The sequence below is a fragment of the Polyodon spathula genome, chromosome 51 (assembly GCF_017654505.1).
Source record: "Polyodon spathula isolate WHYD16114869_AA chromosome 51, ASM1765450v1, whole genome shotgun sequence".
Taxonomy (NCBI): domain Eukaryota; kingdom Metazoa; phylum Chordata; class Actinopteri; order Acipenseriformes; family Polyodontidae; genus Polyodon; species Polyodon spathula.
The window spans coordinates 734230-750524 of NC_054584.1; the positions used below are offsets into that span (position 1 = coordinate 734230).

Below are 16295 nucleotides of genomic sequence, written 5' to 3' on the forward strand. Positions count from 1 at the left end.
CGCGTGTGTATGTATATCCTAAGATTGCTTTGTTAATAGACCTGTACTTACACACTGCGAACCGAGAGCCTCTTCGCTCATCACGCTGGCGCTCCACTGCCGCGGGAAATGAACAGAAAAAACACACATCCCACAGGTTAGCAGCTCTCCAGATTGCCTCGGTCCCTTCATCGCTCCCCATCCCTCGATTCACCCCCATTTCTCTCTGCAGCGTCAGCTCCTTCAGACTGTTCCACAGATCAGAACTAAAAGGACTGCCTTTACCCCAAAGCTGCACCGAAACAGACCTGGATTACTGAAACCAGCAGTAAAACTAAACCCTAAAAACCCTTGAGCGCCTAGAATCCGAGACAGAGTGAACCACCGGGAAAGTCAACCAACAATAAAACACAGAATCTGAAGAAAAGACAACTCTACGGATTCACTTAACAGAATGGAGATTCCCAAAAGTGTTTAGTTGGGAGAAAACGGCAGGTGCTTCAAGAGAGTGACCGGAACCCAAAACGGACAGAAATCAGAGGTGATACAGCGATCAGAAAACGCCTGTCAGACAGAAACATCATCACTTATGAAGGATTTGTACCGAAACATCCTGGATTCAATCTTTTGTTTTTTTTAATTAATTTTATCACGAGCGCATACATTAGCTTTTATTTCTTATTAATTCAGGACTGATTAGTCTCATTAGGAGGCTGTGTGGTCCAGAGGTTAAAGAACAGGCTTGTAACCAGGAGGTTCAAATCCCAGCTCAGCCAGACTCCCTGTGTGTGACCCCGAGCGAGTCACTGAACCTCCTTGTGCTGCGTCTTTGGGGTGAGGCGTTGTTGTAAGCAACTCTGCAGCTGATTCACAGCTCACACACCCTAGTCTCTTGTAAAAGCGCTTTGTGATGGTGGTCCACTATGAAAGGCACTATATAAAATTAACACCTAGCAAACACCAAAAAAAAAAAGCTTCAGAACACCTTTATTACACAAAGAGCAAAATCTGCTGCTGTCAGGGCCACGGTGCTGCTCAGGGAGAGAGCCAGCGCCCCCCTGGTCCTAGCAGACAGGCAGGCAGGAATTCCGGGGCCTCACCTTGCTCTGATGAAGCTCTTTCTGCGGGGAGGAGGAGATGGAGCTGGGGTAGCGGCGGGTTTGTGTGGCTCTCTGCTCATACAGCGTGGCCTGGGTGGCGCCTTGCTGCTGCTGGGGAGGGTACGTGGAGGCTGGGGGCAGGACGCTGCACTGGTACCCAGGCTCCTGGCTCGGGTTCGACGGGATTACAGAGGCAGATTCGCTGAAGAGGAGAGGGAGTTAATACCAGGTAAGGGAATAAGACTCCCATTGCACAGCAGTGTCACCCAGTCCAGGTTTTACTACCAGCTTGATCAGCCCCCAGTGTGTCCAGGCAACACGCTCAGGTGTGCCCGATTATTAAATTCATCGTGAAACCAGGATTGGATCAAACTGCTAAGCAATGAGAGTTGTATTTCCATCCCTGTCATGTGGAAAAATGTATAAAATAAATACATCCCCTAATGGTAAGGACTAACCGTGCGTGCTAACAGAACTTAAATGTTGATTTCTGCAAAACGTTTGTTTCATTGGGAGAGCAATGCAGTTCAACCAGCCACGGTTTTGCAAGGTCAGGCCGCATCTGGTAAGCAGCTCTGCAGTTTCTGTAGCATAACACTGTCCCCCCTTTTAGGCTACGGGATCAGCCAGAAAGGGTCTACTGGTATGCAAGACTCAATCAGTTGAAGCCCTGAACAGCTGAGTGCAGGGATGCACAATTCTGCTCACAGATCAGAGAGTTCAGGCAAAATTCAAAACATCCCTGCAAGTACTGGAGTTCAGCTGCCTTTGGTGCTCCATAAACACGAACGAAAGCCTGCCGAATAATTTGACGTTAACATATTGAACTACACATCGCTTTGTATAGCTATCCAAGAAAAAACATTTCTAAAATCTAAACACGAACAAAGAGACACACTTGAGGCTTTTTTTGCGATATAATTTTCGATCACACGGTGCTAAATCAAAGATCTAAAAATTACGTTCATTTTAAAATATCATTTTTTATATTGTTAATGGTTTTCAATCCTTCAGATTCTGGGTGATGCAAAACTGTCCGGTCCTAGCTGTGAAAGCGTTCAGTCTCACCTGGCAGCGCTGGTGCACAGGCTGTTCTGCGTCTGCCCGGCAGGGGCGCTGGTTGCTGGGGCAGACTCGTACTCTGGCAGGGCTGGTTCTGACCCGAACTGCAATGCCCCGAACTGCAGGTTTAACCCTACAACGTCCGACGTGCCGGGCATCTCCACAGCCAGAGCTGGGATCTGCAAGAGACCACAAAACACCAAACCATTACAAAAATGTGCGATTCGGATATATAGCCCTTGGGTGTCAAACTCCAGTCTAGTTCAGGTTTCTGGTAGCTTTTACAGTTAAAATGGAAGCTGAAAAGACAGGGAGTGGATAATTAAAACGGAAGAGCGGTCTGCTCTGTGCGGTAACACACACGGCCAGCACCTTAGTCTGGATAGCAGTTCTCTTCTTCTGCTGCTTCAGTTTGTGTTGCTGCGTGGGCTGGGGGCTGGAGGACTGGTGGTCTGACGAGCCAGGAGATATCTGTTGCTGCGCCGAGGAAGAGGACGGTTTGCTGGACAGCGGGGAGGAAGGGGGAGCCGTTGCGGAGGGCAAGGAGACGGCTTTATCCTGCTGCATGAAGGCCTCCATTATGCTGGAGGAGGGCTGATACGACTGCCGCTTAGCAAAGGGGCTGTGAGGAGACGACTCGGACTGCGTCTTCAAATCTGGAGGAGGAAAGAGAAATAAAGCGACTGAGGCTTCACTGGGCTTCACTACACTGTGCTGTGCATTTACTGGGGGAGACTTCTAGAAAGGTTAGTTGACTCTGTTTTTATTAATATGGTTTACCAGACCTCTCTGTGCTTTACAATGCTTCCCTATGCTTTACCAGACCTCTCTGTGCTTTACAATGCTTCCCTATGCTTTACCAGACCTCTCTGTGCTTTACAATGCTTCCCTGTGCTTTACCAGACCTCTCTGTGCTTTACAATGCTTCCCTATGCTTTACCAGACCTCTCTGTGCTTCACAATGCTTTCACTGTGCTGTGCTTTTAGTTTGCAGGTTCCTGAATGTCCTCACACTCACCGTACTGCCCCAGTGAGGACGGCTGCGTTGCTCCCAGTTCCCAGGACGAGGGGGCCGGGGGGTGCCCTGCTCCAGGCTGTGAGTGCTGGGAGGCTAGCTGGGCCAGCGCCTGGGCCGTCTTGAACTGCTCCAAGAACTGGGAGCCACTGGTGGTGCCAGGGCCCCCCCCGCTTCCTCCCTTCGGCTCGCCCACGTCTCCGAAGCCTTTCCCCAGCATGCTGACCTGCCACGGGGAAGACACAGGCACAGGGTTCAAGAAAGGGAAGGGGCAAGAAGCAAAAGCCGTGCTCTCATTGGTAAGAAACAAAAAAACAAAACACCACATTGCAAAAGGGGAGTTAGACAAAACACTTCTGCTAGTAAATCGCTGTGAAACTCCAACGCTGGTCTGCTTGGCTTCTTACGTGAGTTTTAACCCCAAACACTCCTGCTAGCACTTTCGTCAGCATAACCCATTCAGTGAAACGTGAGGGAAGGGGAGAAATAAAATATGAAGTTACCAGCGGCTTGGGATTTGCCGTTCTGCACAGTTTTACTAATCCGTTACACCTGTGAAAGCACCAGCTGAAATACAGCGTTGCACAAACCAATCACTGGACTATAGTGATGACCTCTCTGCAGAAATCAGGGGCTGACAGTCAGGGCGAGGCTCGCTGGTGTGGATCGGGGCTGGCTCACCATTCACAGTGAATTCACAAACAGCTGCTTGGGTTTGTGCTGCTTTTCTGAGACCCTGCGGAGAACAGCGATCCACACAGACCCAAGCAGCTGTTTCTTCACTTGGAAAGGCAAGCCGACCCTTTCACCCGCAGAGAGCTCGAGTCCAAATCTACCCACCATGTTGTGCTGGGGGAAGCTGGTTCCGGAGGAAGGGGCCTGGGGCCGGGGGCTCTGTTTGGAACTGCTGAAGACCAGAGACTGGGACAGGGAGGGAGGCTGGGACACCTCCAAAGGACCAGGCTCGTTCTCCAAGGAAGAGGACGGGGTCTTTCCCAGCAACACCGCCAAATCAATCCTGGAAAACACAAAACAGAGACACCATTTAATACCAAAGGTTCAAGGTGTTGCATCACCCTTTGGAATGGACTCATTTTGCTTCACTGCTGAGGGAGTTCATTCTATATAGAGGGGGTGCAATTCAATATGAGAACAAGGGAACATTATTCAGCAGCTTTCACTGGACTCTATGAAGCTGAGGGAGTTCATTCTATATAGAGGGGGTGCAATTCAATATGAGAACAAGGGAACATTATTCAGCAGCTTTCACTGGACTCTATGAAGCTGAGGGAGTTCATTCTATATAGAGGGGGTGCAATTCAATATGAGAACAAGGGAACATTATTCAGCAGCTTTCACTGGACTCTATGAAGCTGAGGGAGTTCATTCTATAGACTGATGCAAAGCTTGTGTCCAGAGCTGTAGGAGCGGAGGCTGGCATGCTCACCTCTGCCCTGCTGTGATGGTCACATTCTCCTGAGGCAGGGGCATCGAGGCAACGTTGGAAGCTGTAAATATCTTGGTCTCTGAAAGCTACAAAGTTAGAATAAAACACATGAAACAAGATAAAAGGAACGAAAAGCATATCAAAAGTAAAATCATTCTCCACTAAAACTAAACACTCTCTTATTTCAGACCCCTTATAAATAAGTTAACCTCACATGGCTATCATGTTTATTAATATGCTTTACCAGACCTCTCTGTGCTTTACAATGCTTCCCTATGCTTTACCAGACCTCTCTGTGCTTTACAATGCTTCCCTATGCTTTACCAGACCTCTCTCTGCTTTACAATGCTTCCCTATGCTTTACCAGACCTTTTTAGAGCAAGATCAAATAAACTAATACAAAGATTTTTGGGAGAGCAATGCAGTTCAACCAGCCACGGTTTTGCAAGGTCAGGTCGCATCTGGTAAGCAGCTCTGCAGTTTCTGTAGCATAACACTGTCCCCCCTTTTAGGCTACGGGGTCAGCCAGAAAGGGTCTACTGGTATGCAAGAAACCAGTGGTTCTCAAAACTAGTTATCAAGTAAACCCCTCCCCCCTACAACTCCCACTGCACAGCAGTGTCACCCAGTCCAGGTTTTACTAGCAGCTTGATCAGCCCCAGTGTGTCTAGGCAACAAGCTCAGGTGTGTTTGATTATTAAACTCCTAGTGAAACCAGGACTGGATCACACTGCTGTGCAATGGGAGTCTTATTCCCGTCCCTGTATCCTTGTCTGCAAATTTGAGAACCACTGGATCATGTAGTGAATTGTATTTTTGCTTGAAGAATTCAAATGATGATTATTTTGAACTGACACCTACATCTTCGTTCCAGTCCTCTGTGCCCCACTCCTCTGCAGCGGTCCTCCACGCACCTAACCGAACACAAAACACAACCAATAAAGGAAAATCAAAGGAAGGGGCTGCAGCTGCTTCTCACACACTCTGCACAAAACACTGTAAAGAATGTGCTTCAGCTCTGTGCTTCAGTGACTCCACACAAGCGTCACTCTAACCAGGACAGGGGCTCCCCTAACTGTTCCACTGCTACTAGCAAATTGCAAAACATTTTTAAAAGCTGTTACACTGTAAATAAACCTCATCTAAACTGTTCTTTTGCGTTGCGTTACTCTACGTACTGTTTTCTACGCACACAAGGTCGTTGCTCCCCCGCGGCCCAGTTTGGGGAAACCCTGCTTTAGGGTAGGTTAGGTTATAAAAAATAAGAAATCGTACCGGGAGCAGTCTCAAATTTCCGGGGATAATTCATCCCCTCGCCACCACTGAATTCAAGTCCTAAAAGAATAAACACATTTAAAAAAGAAAATCAGAAGAAGGTACAAGATCTGCACAGGAAAATAATAGTAATAATAAATCAATCACTTCTTGCCTTTGAGTGCCTGTAAATGTGTTACAAAGAAATATCTTGTGGATATTTAATACATAATAATAATAATAACACAGGCGTAAGAAAAGCTTGCTTTGACGAGGTTAACACAAAATAAAACTTCATAAAACCAAAATAAACCACACAGCTTGGATTAGAGGTACTGGTCTCTCGCACTCTGAGACTTACTCGCTCCGTCGTCCGGCTCGAAGCTCCCAGTGCTGTTCCACGTGCTCCCGCCGGCGTTCCCGTAGCGATCATCGGCACTGCTGGGATCGGCGTAGTCGGCCGGGTTGAAGGTCCTGGAACCAGGGAGAGGGACGACGAGGGAATAAAACACAAAACAACGTTCAGAAAGGAAATCAAAACAAGAACAAATTCAACACACGCACTTCAGAAGGAGGTCATCCTTTCATCTTCCAAAGCCTCAGGGAAGGGAATCGGACTCTGGCTGCACAGCAGTTTCACCCAGTCCAGATTTTATTATATCTGCCACAGTGTGTACAACCAGCACCCTCAGGTGTGTCAGATTACTGAACTCATAGTGAAACCAGGAATGGATCAAACCGCTGTGCAATGGGAGTCATTCTTCCCCCCATCCCTGGTCGAGTGAAACTCAAAAAGTACCATCGCACCCGACTGCATGTTTACTAAAAAAATAATACGACAAAGCTGAATCAGAGGAGCTGCACGGACCGATCTGCTCAGTGCATTCCAGCTCTCCACTGGCGAGGGTCGCTGGGGTGGATCGGGGGGAGGCTGATTCACCATTCAGAGTGGATTCAGAAACAGCTGCTTGGGTCTGTGTGGATCGCTGTTCTCCGCAGGGTCTCAGAAAAGCAGCACAAACCCAAGCAGCTGTTTGTGAATTCACTGTGAATGGTGAGCCAGCCCCGATCCACACCAGCGAGCCTCGCCCTGGTTTCTGCAGAGAGCTCAAGCAATACACTGGTTCATGCAGCAGTAATGAGAGATTATTTGCCATCTAGTTTAGCTTTTAGTAGCTTTCGCACGGTTATTGAAACAAGCATTTACATGAGCACAGCAAGCACAGATTAGCATAGCGTTTCTACACAGCAAGAGGGGTCCTGCAAAGCCTTTTCAAATCAACACATGGGGTAACACTCTCCTGGATAACAACAGAAAAACAACCCTAAAGCCAAGGAACCTGGGACTAGAGCCTTGAAATAACATCTAAAAAGAAAAAGGGAGGTTTGGTTTTATACTGGGAATCAGTTATATATAGTTCAGATACCCTGGATGAAATAACTCTGGCAAAACTATTTCTTTGTTTCGTCTTAAAATAATCTTGCATGCCTTGAGAGAACTTGCAGGAAAAAACAAAATAATAAAGGGGTCTCTATTCTCAGTAGCCCCCCGCACACCCCAAAAAAGCTGTACTAAAGGCATTTATTCTGCTGCTAAGGCAAGCTGCTGTATTTGAACTAATCAATAGCCCTAGGAAAAACCAAAGATCTGAATCCTACACTTGTGAATAAAGTTAGTGCCCTGTGAGCTTCAGAGAATAGCCAGCGCGCCCAGCTTAATTATATACCCCCCCTGTTGCCCCCTGTTTGCCCCCCCCCCCCCCCCCCCCCCCCCCCCCAAACACCCAACACCCCCCAATCTATATCTTTCACCCTTTACAAAAACAACTTACCTGTCATCTCTCGAAAAATCATATCTTGAGCCCTTATCAATCTGGCTTTAGAGGAAAAACACAGTATAATTACGACATTCTGCAGGGCACAGTGTGACAGAGCTAGTGCTGGGGACAAGAGCCCGACTAACAAGGGGTGCTGACACACACCAACACTGAATACAGATACACACATAACCCTGTCTTCATAGTCTCAGAGCACTCTTTAGAAATATATGAAACAAGAAAACAAACTAAATTCATATGCTAGATTTCATGGACTGTAATAGATTTAAAAAAAAAAAAACAGATCAATTGAAATGCATGCTGAATTGACATTAAATATTGATATGAAAATTAGATATAGCATTTTATGTGCGTTCTAATAAAGCATGCAGTAAAACCGCTCAGCCCCAAGCACCCCCCTCTTCATTCCCAGCTAACCTCTCTACAGACCCTCAAACACTTTAAAAACACACAGTAAATGAACACACATTTTATTAGTTCAGATGCAGTGCGTTCTCTTAATCTCCCCACTGCTCCCGCAGCCCCCCCCCCCCCCCCCCCCCCGAAAAAAAAACTAAATTACGGAATTAACCCTACAATGCCCAAGCGTTCGCGAAATAAGAATCTCGTTTCTGGATCTCGTTTCTTGTGCAAAAACCCTTTCTCCCCCTCCCCTGCCGGCAAACATAATGTACCGTGTGTGAAATTCTGGCCTGCGAGGCTGGATTTAAATACTAATAATACAATGCATTATATAGAATACAGAAATGAGAATTACATGGTTAAAATAATCAACTGGTCGACAGTATTAGTTTTGATTGAACACAGTTTAGAAAAGGCACTGCCGTGGCTTTATCAATACACAGAAATGATCGAGTGATTGGTTCAACTTTAAAAGGCTCCCACACTTTAAATCACTCGAGGTACGCTACCTAATCGTTTAAGAAAGGGGAGGTGGGCACGGAGGGGCGCTGGCACGGTGAGAATCTCACCTAGAACGCTGAACTGGAATCTACTGGTTTAACACAGGAGATTAACCCCTCGAGACAGAGCCCTCATTTAAAAAGGGGGTCCCGGAAAACAAAAAATAAGGGAGGGACAGCTCAAATATGGCTGGTTCAAATTAAACTCAGCCTGCAGCTGGGAACAGTAGATCTAACTGTGGGCTCAGAGGAGCAGCAGCACTGCAAATGAAGGGGTTTATTCAGGGTTAAACGATCAGGACATTTTAAACAAACCGAGACTAGCACCCCTAGTGGCTACTATTAACAGTACACTTCATCCAGGGTATCACTGTTTCTGTCTATAGAAATTCTGTGGGGGTCTGACTTTAAAAATATATATAAACACATCTTCAACAAAGTGGAGTAAACTGCTCTAGCACTTAAAACTTAATGTGGGTTCAGCTAGGCACAGTTACCAGCGCACAGCCCTGGTCAAAAGGGTTTGCATCACCCTGTAGAATGACTCTATATAGAATGAACTCCCTCAGCTTCATAGAGTCCAGTGAAAGCTGCTGAATAATGTTCCCTTGTTAACATATTGAATTGCACCCCCTCTATATAGAATGAACTCCCTCAGCTTCATAGAGTCCAGTGAAAGCTGCTGAATAATGTTCCCTTGTTCTCATATTGAATTGCACCCCCTCTATATAGAATGAACTCCCTCAGCTTCATAGAGTCCAGTGAAAGCTGCTGAATAATGTTCCCTTGTTAACATATTGAATTGCACCCCCTCCTCTATATAGTCCAGTGAACTCCCTCAGCTTCATAGAGTCCAGTGAAAGCTGCTGAATAATGTTCCCTTGTTATCATATTGAATTGCACCCCCTCTATATAGAATGAACTCCCTCAGCTTCATAGAGTCCAGTGAAAGCTGCTGAATAATGTTCCCTTGTTCTCATATTGAATTGCACCCCCTCTATATAGAATGAACTCCCTCAGCTTCATAGAGTCCAGTGAAAGCTGCTGAATAATGTTCCCTTGTTCTCATATTGAATTGCACCCCCTCTATATAGAATGAACTCCCTCAGCTTCATAGAGTCCAGTGAAAGCTGCTGAATAATGTTCCCTTGTTAACATATTGAATTGCACCCCCTCTATATACAATGAACTCACTCAGCTTCATAGAGTCCAGTGAAAGCTGCTGAATAATGTTCCCTTGTTAACATATTGAATTGCACCCCCTCTATATACAATGAACTCACTCAGCTTCATAGAGTCCAGGACATTTAAAAATGTGACATTTCGAAATCTAACAATACTACTGCATGACTCATTTTGCTTTTGGAGATGTAATTTTATAGTTTTTTCAAATTACATTACGATATAAAATTATGTTCATAGTTTTTTTTTTTTTTTTTTTTTCCTGTCAATCCTAAAATTCTAGGGGATGCAAAGTTTTTGGCCAGAGCTGTACTTTGATCTGTAATAAATTAGTAAAAACGAGTAAGTAGTTAGTTTTTCTTGCCCCCCAATCTCAGTAGTGTGTGCAGAAGGGAGGCAGGAGCTTGAGAATTTAACTGCCCCTCTAAAACTACCCTCAGCCAAAACACACCCTTCTCACCCCCCTCCACCTTCTGCAAGGGCAGCAGGAAATGTCTGCAGCAACCCCAAAGCCTCAAGGGTTTCAAGCAAATACTTATCTTTCTATTACAAGAAAGATCTGCTTAATATTTCAGCCTTCACTTTACAAGGATTTCCTGGCAAAACGTTTTACACAATAAAAAACAGACTGCAAGAAAATTAAATCAGACAGAGATGATAAATAGATATATATATTTTTTTAAATAAATCTCTTAAAAGGTTTTGTGCCATTTTAAATATCTTGGTTACCTTGTAGCTTTAGTTATAAAACAGAAATCTCCTTCCTGACAAATCAGTTTTGGTTCGGGGGCAATCCGTTCAGAGAATAGAAAGTGAAAGTCTGCTGTTTTGCCAGGTCGTCCTCGGTAAATGAGATTTTTGTTGTTGATTGAAATGCTATATAAAAATTAATCCCCCCCCCCCCCATGACGAACCCATCCACAGTGCAGTTAATTAGGAGGTCCGTCTTTCCTCATCTTTCCCTCAATAAAACTTGATTTGTATCAGCCCAAGTTTAACTGTGCCATTAGCTACAGGCTGGTTGTTAAGTTTCAACACGCCGATCCTTTATGAATTTGTAAACCAGGACAGTGAAGTGTTATTATTAAACTCCCAGTAAAACCAGGAATTGAGCAAACCGCTCTGCAACGGGAGTCTGATTCCCATCCCTGCAGAGTCAGTACAGGTAATCAATAAGATATATTACAGATCACCAGGGGTGGATATAAAGACTCCCTATTGCAGATCTTAATTAAAACTGAAATCAGAACGCTAATGGATAATTATTATGAAAAGACATCTGAAATGACCTCCAAATTCACAGCACTAGTGCGGGGGGGGGGGGGCAAGCTCCGGGGGGGGGGCCGCAGTGTCTTCTGGCCCCCCCCCCCCCCAGCTCTCAACTACTAAACCAGTGTAATTATTTGATAATAAAATCTGACAAAATTAACCACACGGCTCTGGTCTTTTAAAAGTCTGCCCAGCAGTCAGTCAGTAGCAGTAAGAGAACGCGAGTGAGGCACGTGGGGGAGGGGGGGGGGGGGGGGGGGGGGGGGGGGGGCGGTGTGTGTGTGTGTCGGACTGGAAACTTACCCCATGCCTTGAACAGAAAACCTGCCCACCCTTCTGCCAGAGCCAGCTCCTGCAAAACCATCAAAACAACAACAACTTCACCATAAAATAAATCGCCAGGATCCGTGCCATTGCATTCCCCGCTGTTTAATCCACCTGGCACGAATACACGAGGGCTGGTTTACATTGATGACTTTAATAGGCCACCCGCGCAATTCATTTCAAACAGTAAAGAGAAAAGGAACACAGAGCCGCACACGGTAAAACGCAGGAGACTTTTTAGAAGCTGTTTAAGACGCCTGATTAAAGCACAAAGCGGTCTGACATTTAAATAAATAAATACAATAAAGAAGTACCCTGGGCACTTCAGGTAGGGACTGAAATACCAAGAACTTGGAGTTGAAAGTGAGTTGAGTTTGAAGCGTACCTCTGCCCCGTCCTCGCCCCCTTCTCCCCCTCTCTGCACCCCGTCCTGTGGTTCCCCCGCTCCGTCCTCCATCGAGCCCGTTCTCCTGCCCGCGGTCTGGGGGGGGGAGCATTATAAACCACTGAACATTCAAATCAATCCACACGTGCAGGAGTGTCCGCTCACTGTCCTGACCCCCCCCCCCCCCGCTCAGACTGTGCTTGTAGATCTCCTGCTCCACCCCTCCTGCTCTGCTCTGGACTCGCCTGCCCTCGGCACCGCGGTCCTGGGTCCTCAGCTGATGCGCTATCCTTGCACTATTGCACTGCTAACAGTCACTGGAGATATAACTGCTGTGATCCTAACTGGCTGCATCCTAGTTCATATTGGATTCTAGCAGTGTTATTATTATACACGGCATCCTAGTTCATATTGGATTCTAGCAGTGTTATTATTATACACGGCATCCTAGTTCATATTGGATTCTAGCAGTGTTATTATTATACACGGCATCCTAGTTCATATTGTATTCTAGCAGTGTTATTATTATACACAGCATCCTAGTTCATATTGTATTCTAGCAGTGTTATTATTATACACGGCATCCTAGTTCATATTGGATTCTAGCAGTGTTATTATTATACACAGCATCCTAGTTCATATTGTATTCTAGCAGTGTTATTATTATACACGGCATCCTAGTTCATATTGTATTCTAGCAGTGTTATTATTATACACAGCATCCTAGTTCATATTGTATTCTAGCAGTGTTATTATTATACACGGCATCCTAGTTCATATTGCAGTGTTATTGCTCCTAGTTCATATTAGCAGTGTTATTATATTCTAGTGTTATTATTATACACGGCATCCTAGTTCATATTGTATTCTAGCAGTGTTATTATTATACACGGCATCCTAGTTCATATTGTATTCTAGCAGTGTTATTATTATACACGGCATCCTAGTTCATATTGGATTCTAGCAGTGTTATTATTATACACGGCATCCTAGTTCATATTGTATTCTAGCAGTGTTATTATTATACACGGCATCCTAGTTCATATTGTATTCTAGCAGTGTTATTATTATACACAGCATCCTAGTTCATATTGTATTCTAGCAGTGTTATTATTATACACAGCATCCTAGTTCATATTGTATTCTAGCAGTGTTATTATTATACACGGCATCCTAGTTCATATTGGATTCTAGCAGTGTTATTATTATACACGGCATCCTAGTTCATATTGGATTCTAGCAGTGTTATTATTATACACGGCATCCTAGTTCATATTGGATTCTAGCAGTGTTATTATTATACACGGCATCCTAGTTCATATTGGATTCTAGCAGTGTTATTATTATACACGGCATCCTAGTTCATATTGTATTCTAGCAGTGTTATTATTATACACGGTATCCTACTTCATATTGGATTCTAGCAGTGTTATTACGATACACAGCATCCAGAGAGCTGAATCCAAATAATCTGTTTGTGCAACACTATTAATAAAGTTTAGGAAAATGCGTTCTAGAACTCATTACTCACACTCTCTCCCGCGGCTGGTCCCGCGGCTCCTCCTGGCCACGCCCCCTCGCCTGCGGTTCGCGTCTCGCTCTCTGTCGCGGCTCTCTTTGCCCTCCTCGTTCGACTCCGACTGCCCGCCACTGTCCTTCTGCCCTGACACCCCTTTCTTCTTCCCGACCATCTCCCACGAATCCTGGTGGAGGAGAGAGAGAGAGAGAGAGAGAGAGAGAGAGAGACAGAGACACAGAGAGAGAGAGAGAGAGAGAGAGAGAGAGAGAGAGAGAGAGAGAGAGAGAGAGAGAGAGAGAGAGAGAGAGAGACAGAGAGAGACAGAGATGAGAAGCAAGTTAACACACAGTAAGAGGGTGGGCCAGTCTTTGCTGAAGCGGACCCCTCGGCGTGCTCACCGTGTCGGGGTTCCCTTCCAGCAGCACGTTGATGGCTCGGTTCACGTCACCATTGCAGTCGTGCACAGCGATCATGCACGCATCCTGGTTCTTTCCTGTGATATCAATGAGCTGAAAAAGGCAGAGAGACAGGCAGGCGATTAGGACCACGGGTTTTTCCATGAAGTATATGGGTGGGGGAAAAAAAAACCTCTACAAAGCGGCAAAGCGGAATTCAATACGTTAACGCAACATTATTCAGCAGCTTTCAATCCACTTGATGAAGTAAAACGAGACTGTTCTGTATCAGACGCTTTTGGCCGGACGCTGGTAAGAGCCGTGCTGTCTCAGTGTTTAAACATTCGACACAGCGGTTAGAGAACGACGCCCCTCGAGGCGGTCTGAAAAACGTCTTGCTGTTGCTAAGCGGCCACCCAACCTTCTCGAGGAAGAGAGGCACGTTTCAAACTGCAGCCTTCGTTACCTTTAACTAGAACTGAAAGCAGGGCTCGAGGGCAGCAAAGACATCAAACCGACAAGGATGAAAACTGAAAGACTGATGATTTCTTCTTTTTTTTGGGGGGTGAAACAAAGACAGGTTCGTCAGTCACGTTACATTTTGACAGGAACTCCTGCCAAAGACAACCACCGCCTGTCCTATTATCACCGGACGCGCTTGTGAACTCGAACAGGGAAAGAGACAGAGAGAGACAGACTGAACCTCTCACCTGATTTACTTTCTCCTCAAAGTCGGCATCATTGTGGTCTGAAATCATCTGTGCCAGTCGAATCTGCTCTGCTGTGGCCTGCCAGGAGGGAGGGAGAGAGGAGAAAGAGAGAGAGGAGACAGAGAGTCAGAGAGAGGAGACGGACAGAGAGAAAGAAGAGAGTTAACTAGTACAGCCAGCTGAACAGCAGCAATATTTTGCATTCTAACTCCTATCCCTGCATGGATGGAAATAATTGCTTAGACTTTTTTAAATCGTTTTCAGTTCTTAAACGTTTGCAGAGCGCTGGTCGAGTGTGTGTGTGTGTGTGAGGCAGAGGGAACAAATCAATGACCGGCAATGTTGCAAATTAACAGGAGTTCAAAAGTGATTGAATATTTTATATTGTGAGGATTAACTGTTTAACAAAAATGTTTATTTTTGCAAAAAGGTTTGCTGTTTGTTTCATTGGGAGAGCAATGCAGTTCAACCAGCCACGGTTTTGCAAGGTCAGGTCGCATCTGGTAAGCAGCTCTGCAGTTTCTGTAGCATAACACTGTCCCCCCTTTTAGGCTACGGGGTCAGCCAGAAAGGGTCTACTGGTATGCAAGAAACCAGTGGTTCTCAAAACCAGTTATCAAGTAAACCCCTCCCCCCTACAACTCCCATTGCACAGCAGTGTCACCCAGTCCAGGTTTCACTAGCAGCTTGATCAGCCCCAGTGTGTCTAGGGAACAAGCTCAGGTGTGTCTGATTATTAAACTCGCAGTGAAAGCAGGACTGGATCACACTGCTGTGCAGCGGGAGTCTCATTATTAAACTCCTAGTGAAAGCAGGACTGGATCACACTGCTGTGCAGCGGGAGTCTGATTATTAAACTCCTAGTGAAAGCAGGACTGGATCACACTGCTGTGCAGCGGGAGTCTGATTATTAAACTCCTAGTGAAAGCAGGACTGGATCACACTGCTGTGCAGCGGGAGTCTCGTTAATAAACTCCTAGTGAAAGCAGGACTGGATCACACTGCTGTGCAGCGGGAGTCTGATCTCCTTATCAGCGCTCACCTGTGGCCGCTGCTTATGCAGTGGCTGCGTCTGGCTCTGGCTCTGTGTCTGCTCCCAGGTCCCCCGGGCTCTGCTACTGCCCACAGATGTCATCATTTACAGTATATACAAATAACAGTATTTACAAGAACACCTGCAACACAGCAAAGAAAGAAACAACGTTACCAATCCACATTACACACACGCAGGTATATTTAAACCAGCAAAGCACATCGCTAACATACACCTAAAGCTGTCGCATCTGCAGTTATGGTCATTTTGAGACAGCAACGTGATCTGTGGTCCGAGTCCAGGGTCTGGGACCCTGCGAGACCGGTCCGAATGACCTGGGCTGACCCGGACTCTTGCGACTACGTGCAGCCCTTTCTCACGCGTCTGCTGCTACTTGCAAAATCTCATTAGGGTCGGATAATAGGTGCCCGGACCACAAGGGTCATTTCCGAAATAATGTTATTATTATCATGGAATAGAATGTATTGTCTTTACATTTCTGGCGTGTTGTAATGTTCCCTCAAGTTAACTGAAGGCTGGGTCAGACCCCGGGTAGCACCGATCGACCTGCAGGGCCACTTTATAGCATCCTGCGGGGGAAGGCCATTTCAATCGCGCTTGGCAAACGATTGTTATCCTTTATTTTGTGCGGACTGGCTGCTAAGGATGCCAGAGACCTTTCGTTTGCAGGCTTTAGCTGTCAAGATTCTTTGTTGCCGAAAAAAAAAAAAAAAAAAAAACACATTTTAAAAACGTATTTACACTGGGATATACTGGCAATCCTTTTGAATCTAGTTAGTGCAACAAAAATAAAACCTGAGTGTGTGTCCAGGATTAAAATAACACCTACAAAAACAAACACAGTGACGCGCTCTCTACTT

The 16295-nt window shown here is 45.7% G+C and overlaps 1 protein-coding gene across 1 annotated transcript in view; it reads right to left on the minus strand.

Moving 5' to 3' along the window:
• The window catches only part of ubap2l (ubiquitin associated protein 2-like), a 29704-nt gene extending 13409 nt beyond the window's left edge, over positions 1-16295 (minus strand). The window contains exons 1-16 of the mRNA XM_041238959.1: positions 15910-16295; positions 15424-15556; positions 14382-14459; positions 13675-13785; positions 13289-13460; positions 11758-11853; positions 11352-11400; positions 6219-6331; positions 5879-5938; positions 5465-5517; positions 4604-4689; positions 3997-4174; positions 3160-3382; positions 2514-2797; positions 2148-2320; positions 1080-1281 (exon numbers count right to left, since the gene is read on the minus strand). Of these exons, the coding sequence (XP_041094893.1) occupies positions 1080-1281; positions 2148-2320; positions 2514-2797; positions 3160-3382; positions 3997-4174; positions 4604-4689; positions 5465-5517; positions 5879-5938; positions 6219-6331; positions 11352-11400; positions 11758-11853; positions 13289-13460; positions 13675-13785; positions 14382-14459; positions 15424-15519 (1974 nt within the window). The 5' untranslated portion in view covers positions 15520-15556; positions 15910-16295. The remainder of the gene's footprint in view (positions 1-1079; positions 1282-2147; positions 2321-2513; positions 2798-3159; positions 3383-3996; positions 4175-4603; positions 4690-5464; positions 5518-5878; positions 5939-6218; positions 6332-11351; positions 11401-11757; positions 11854-13288; positions 13461-13674; positions 13786-14381; positions 14460-15423; positions 15557-15909) is intronic.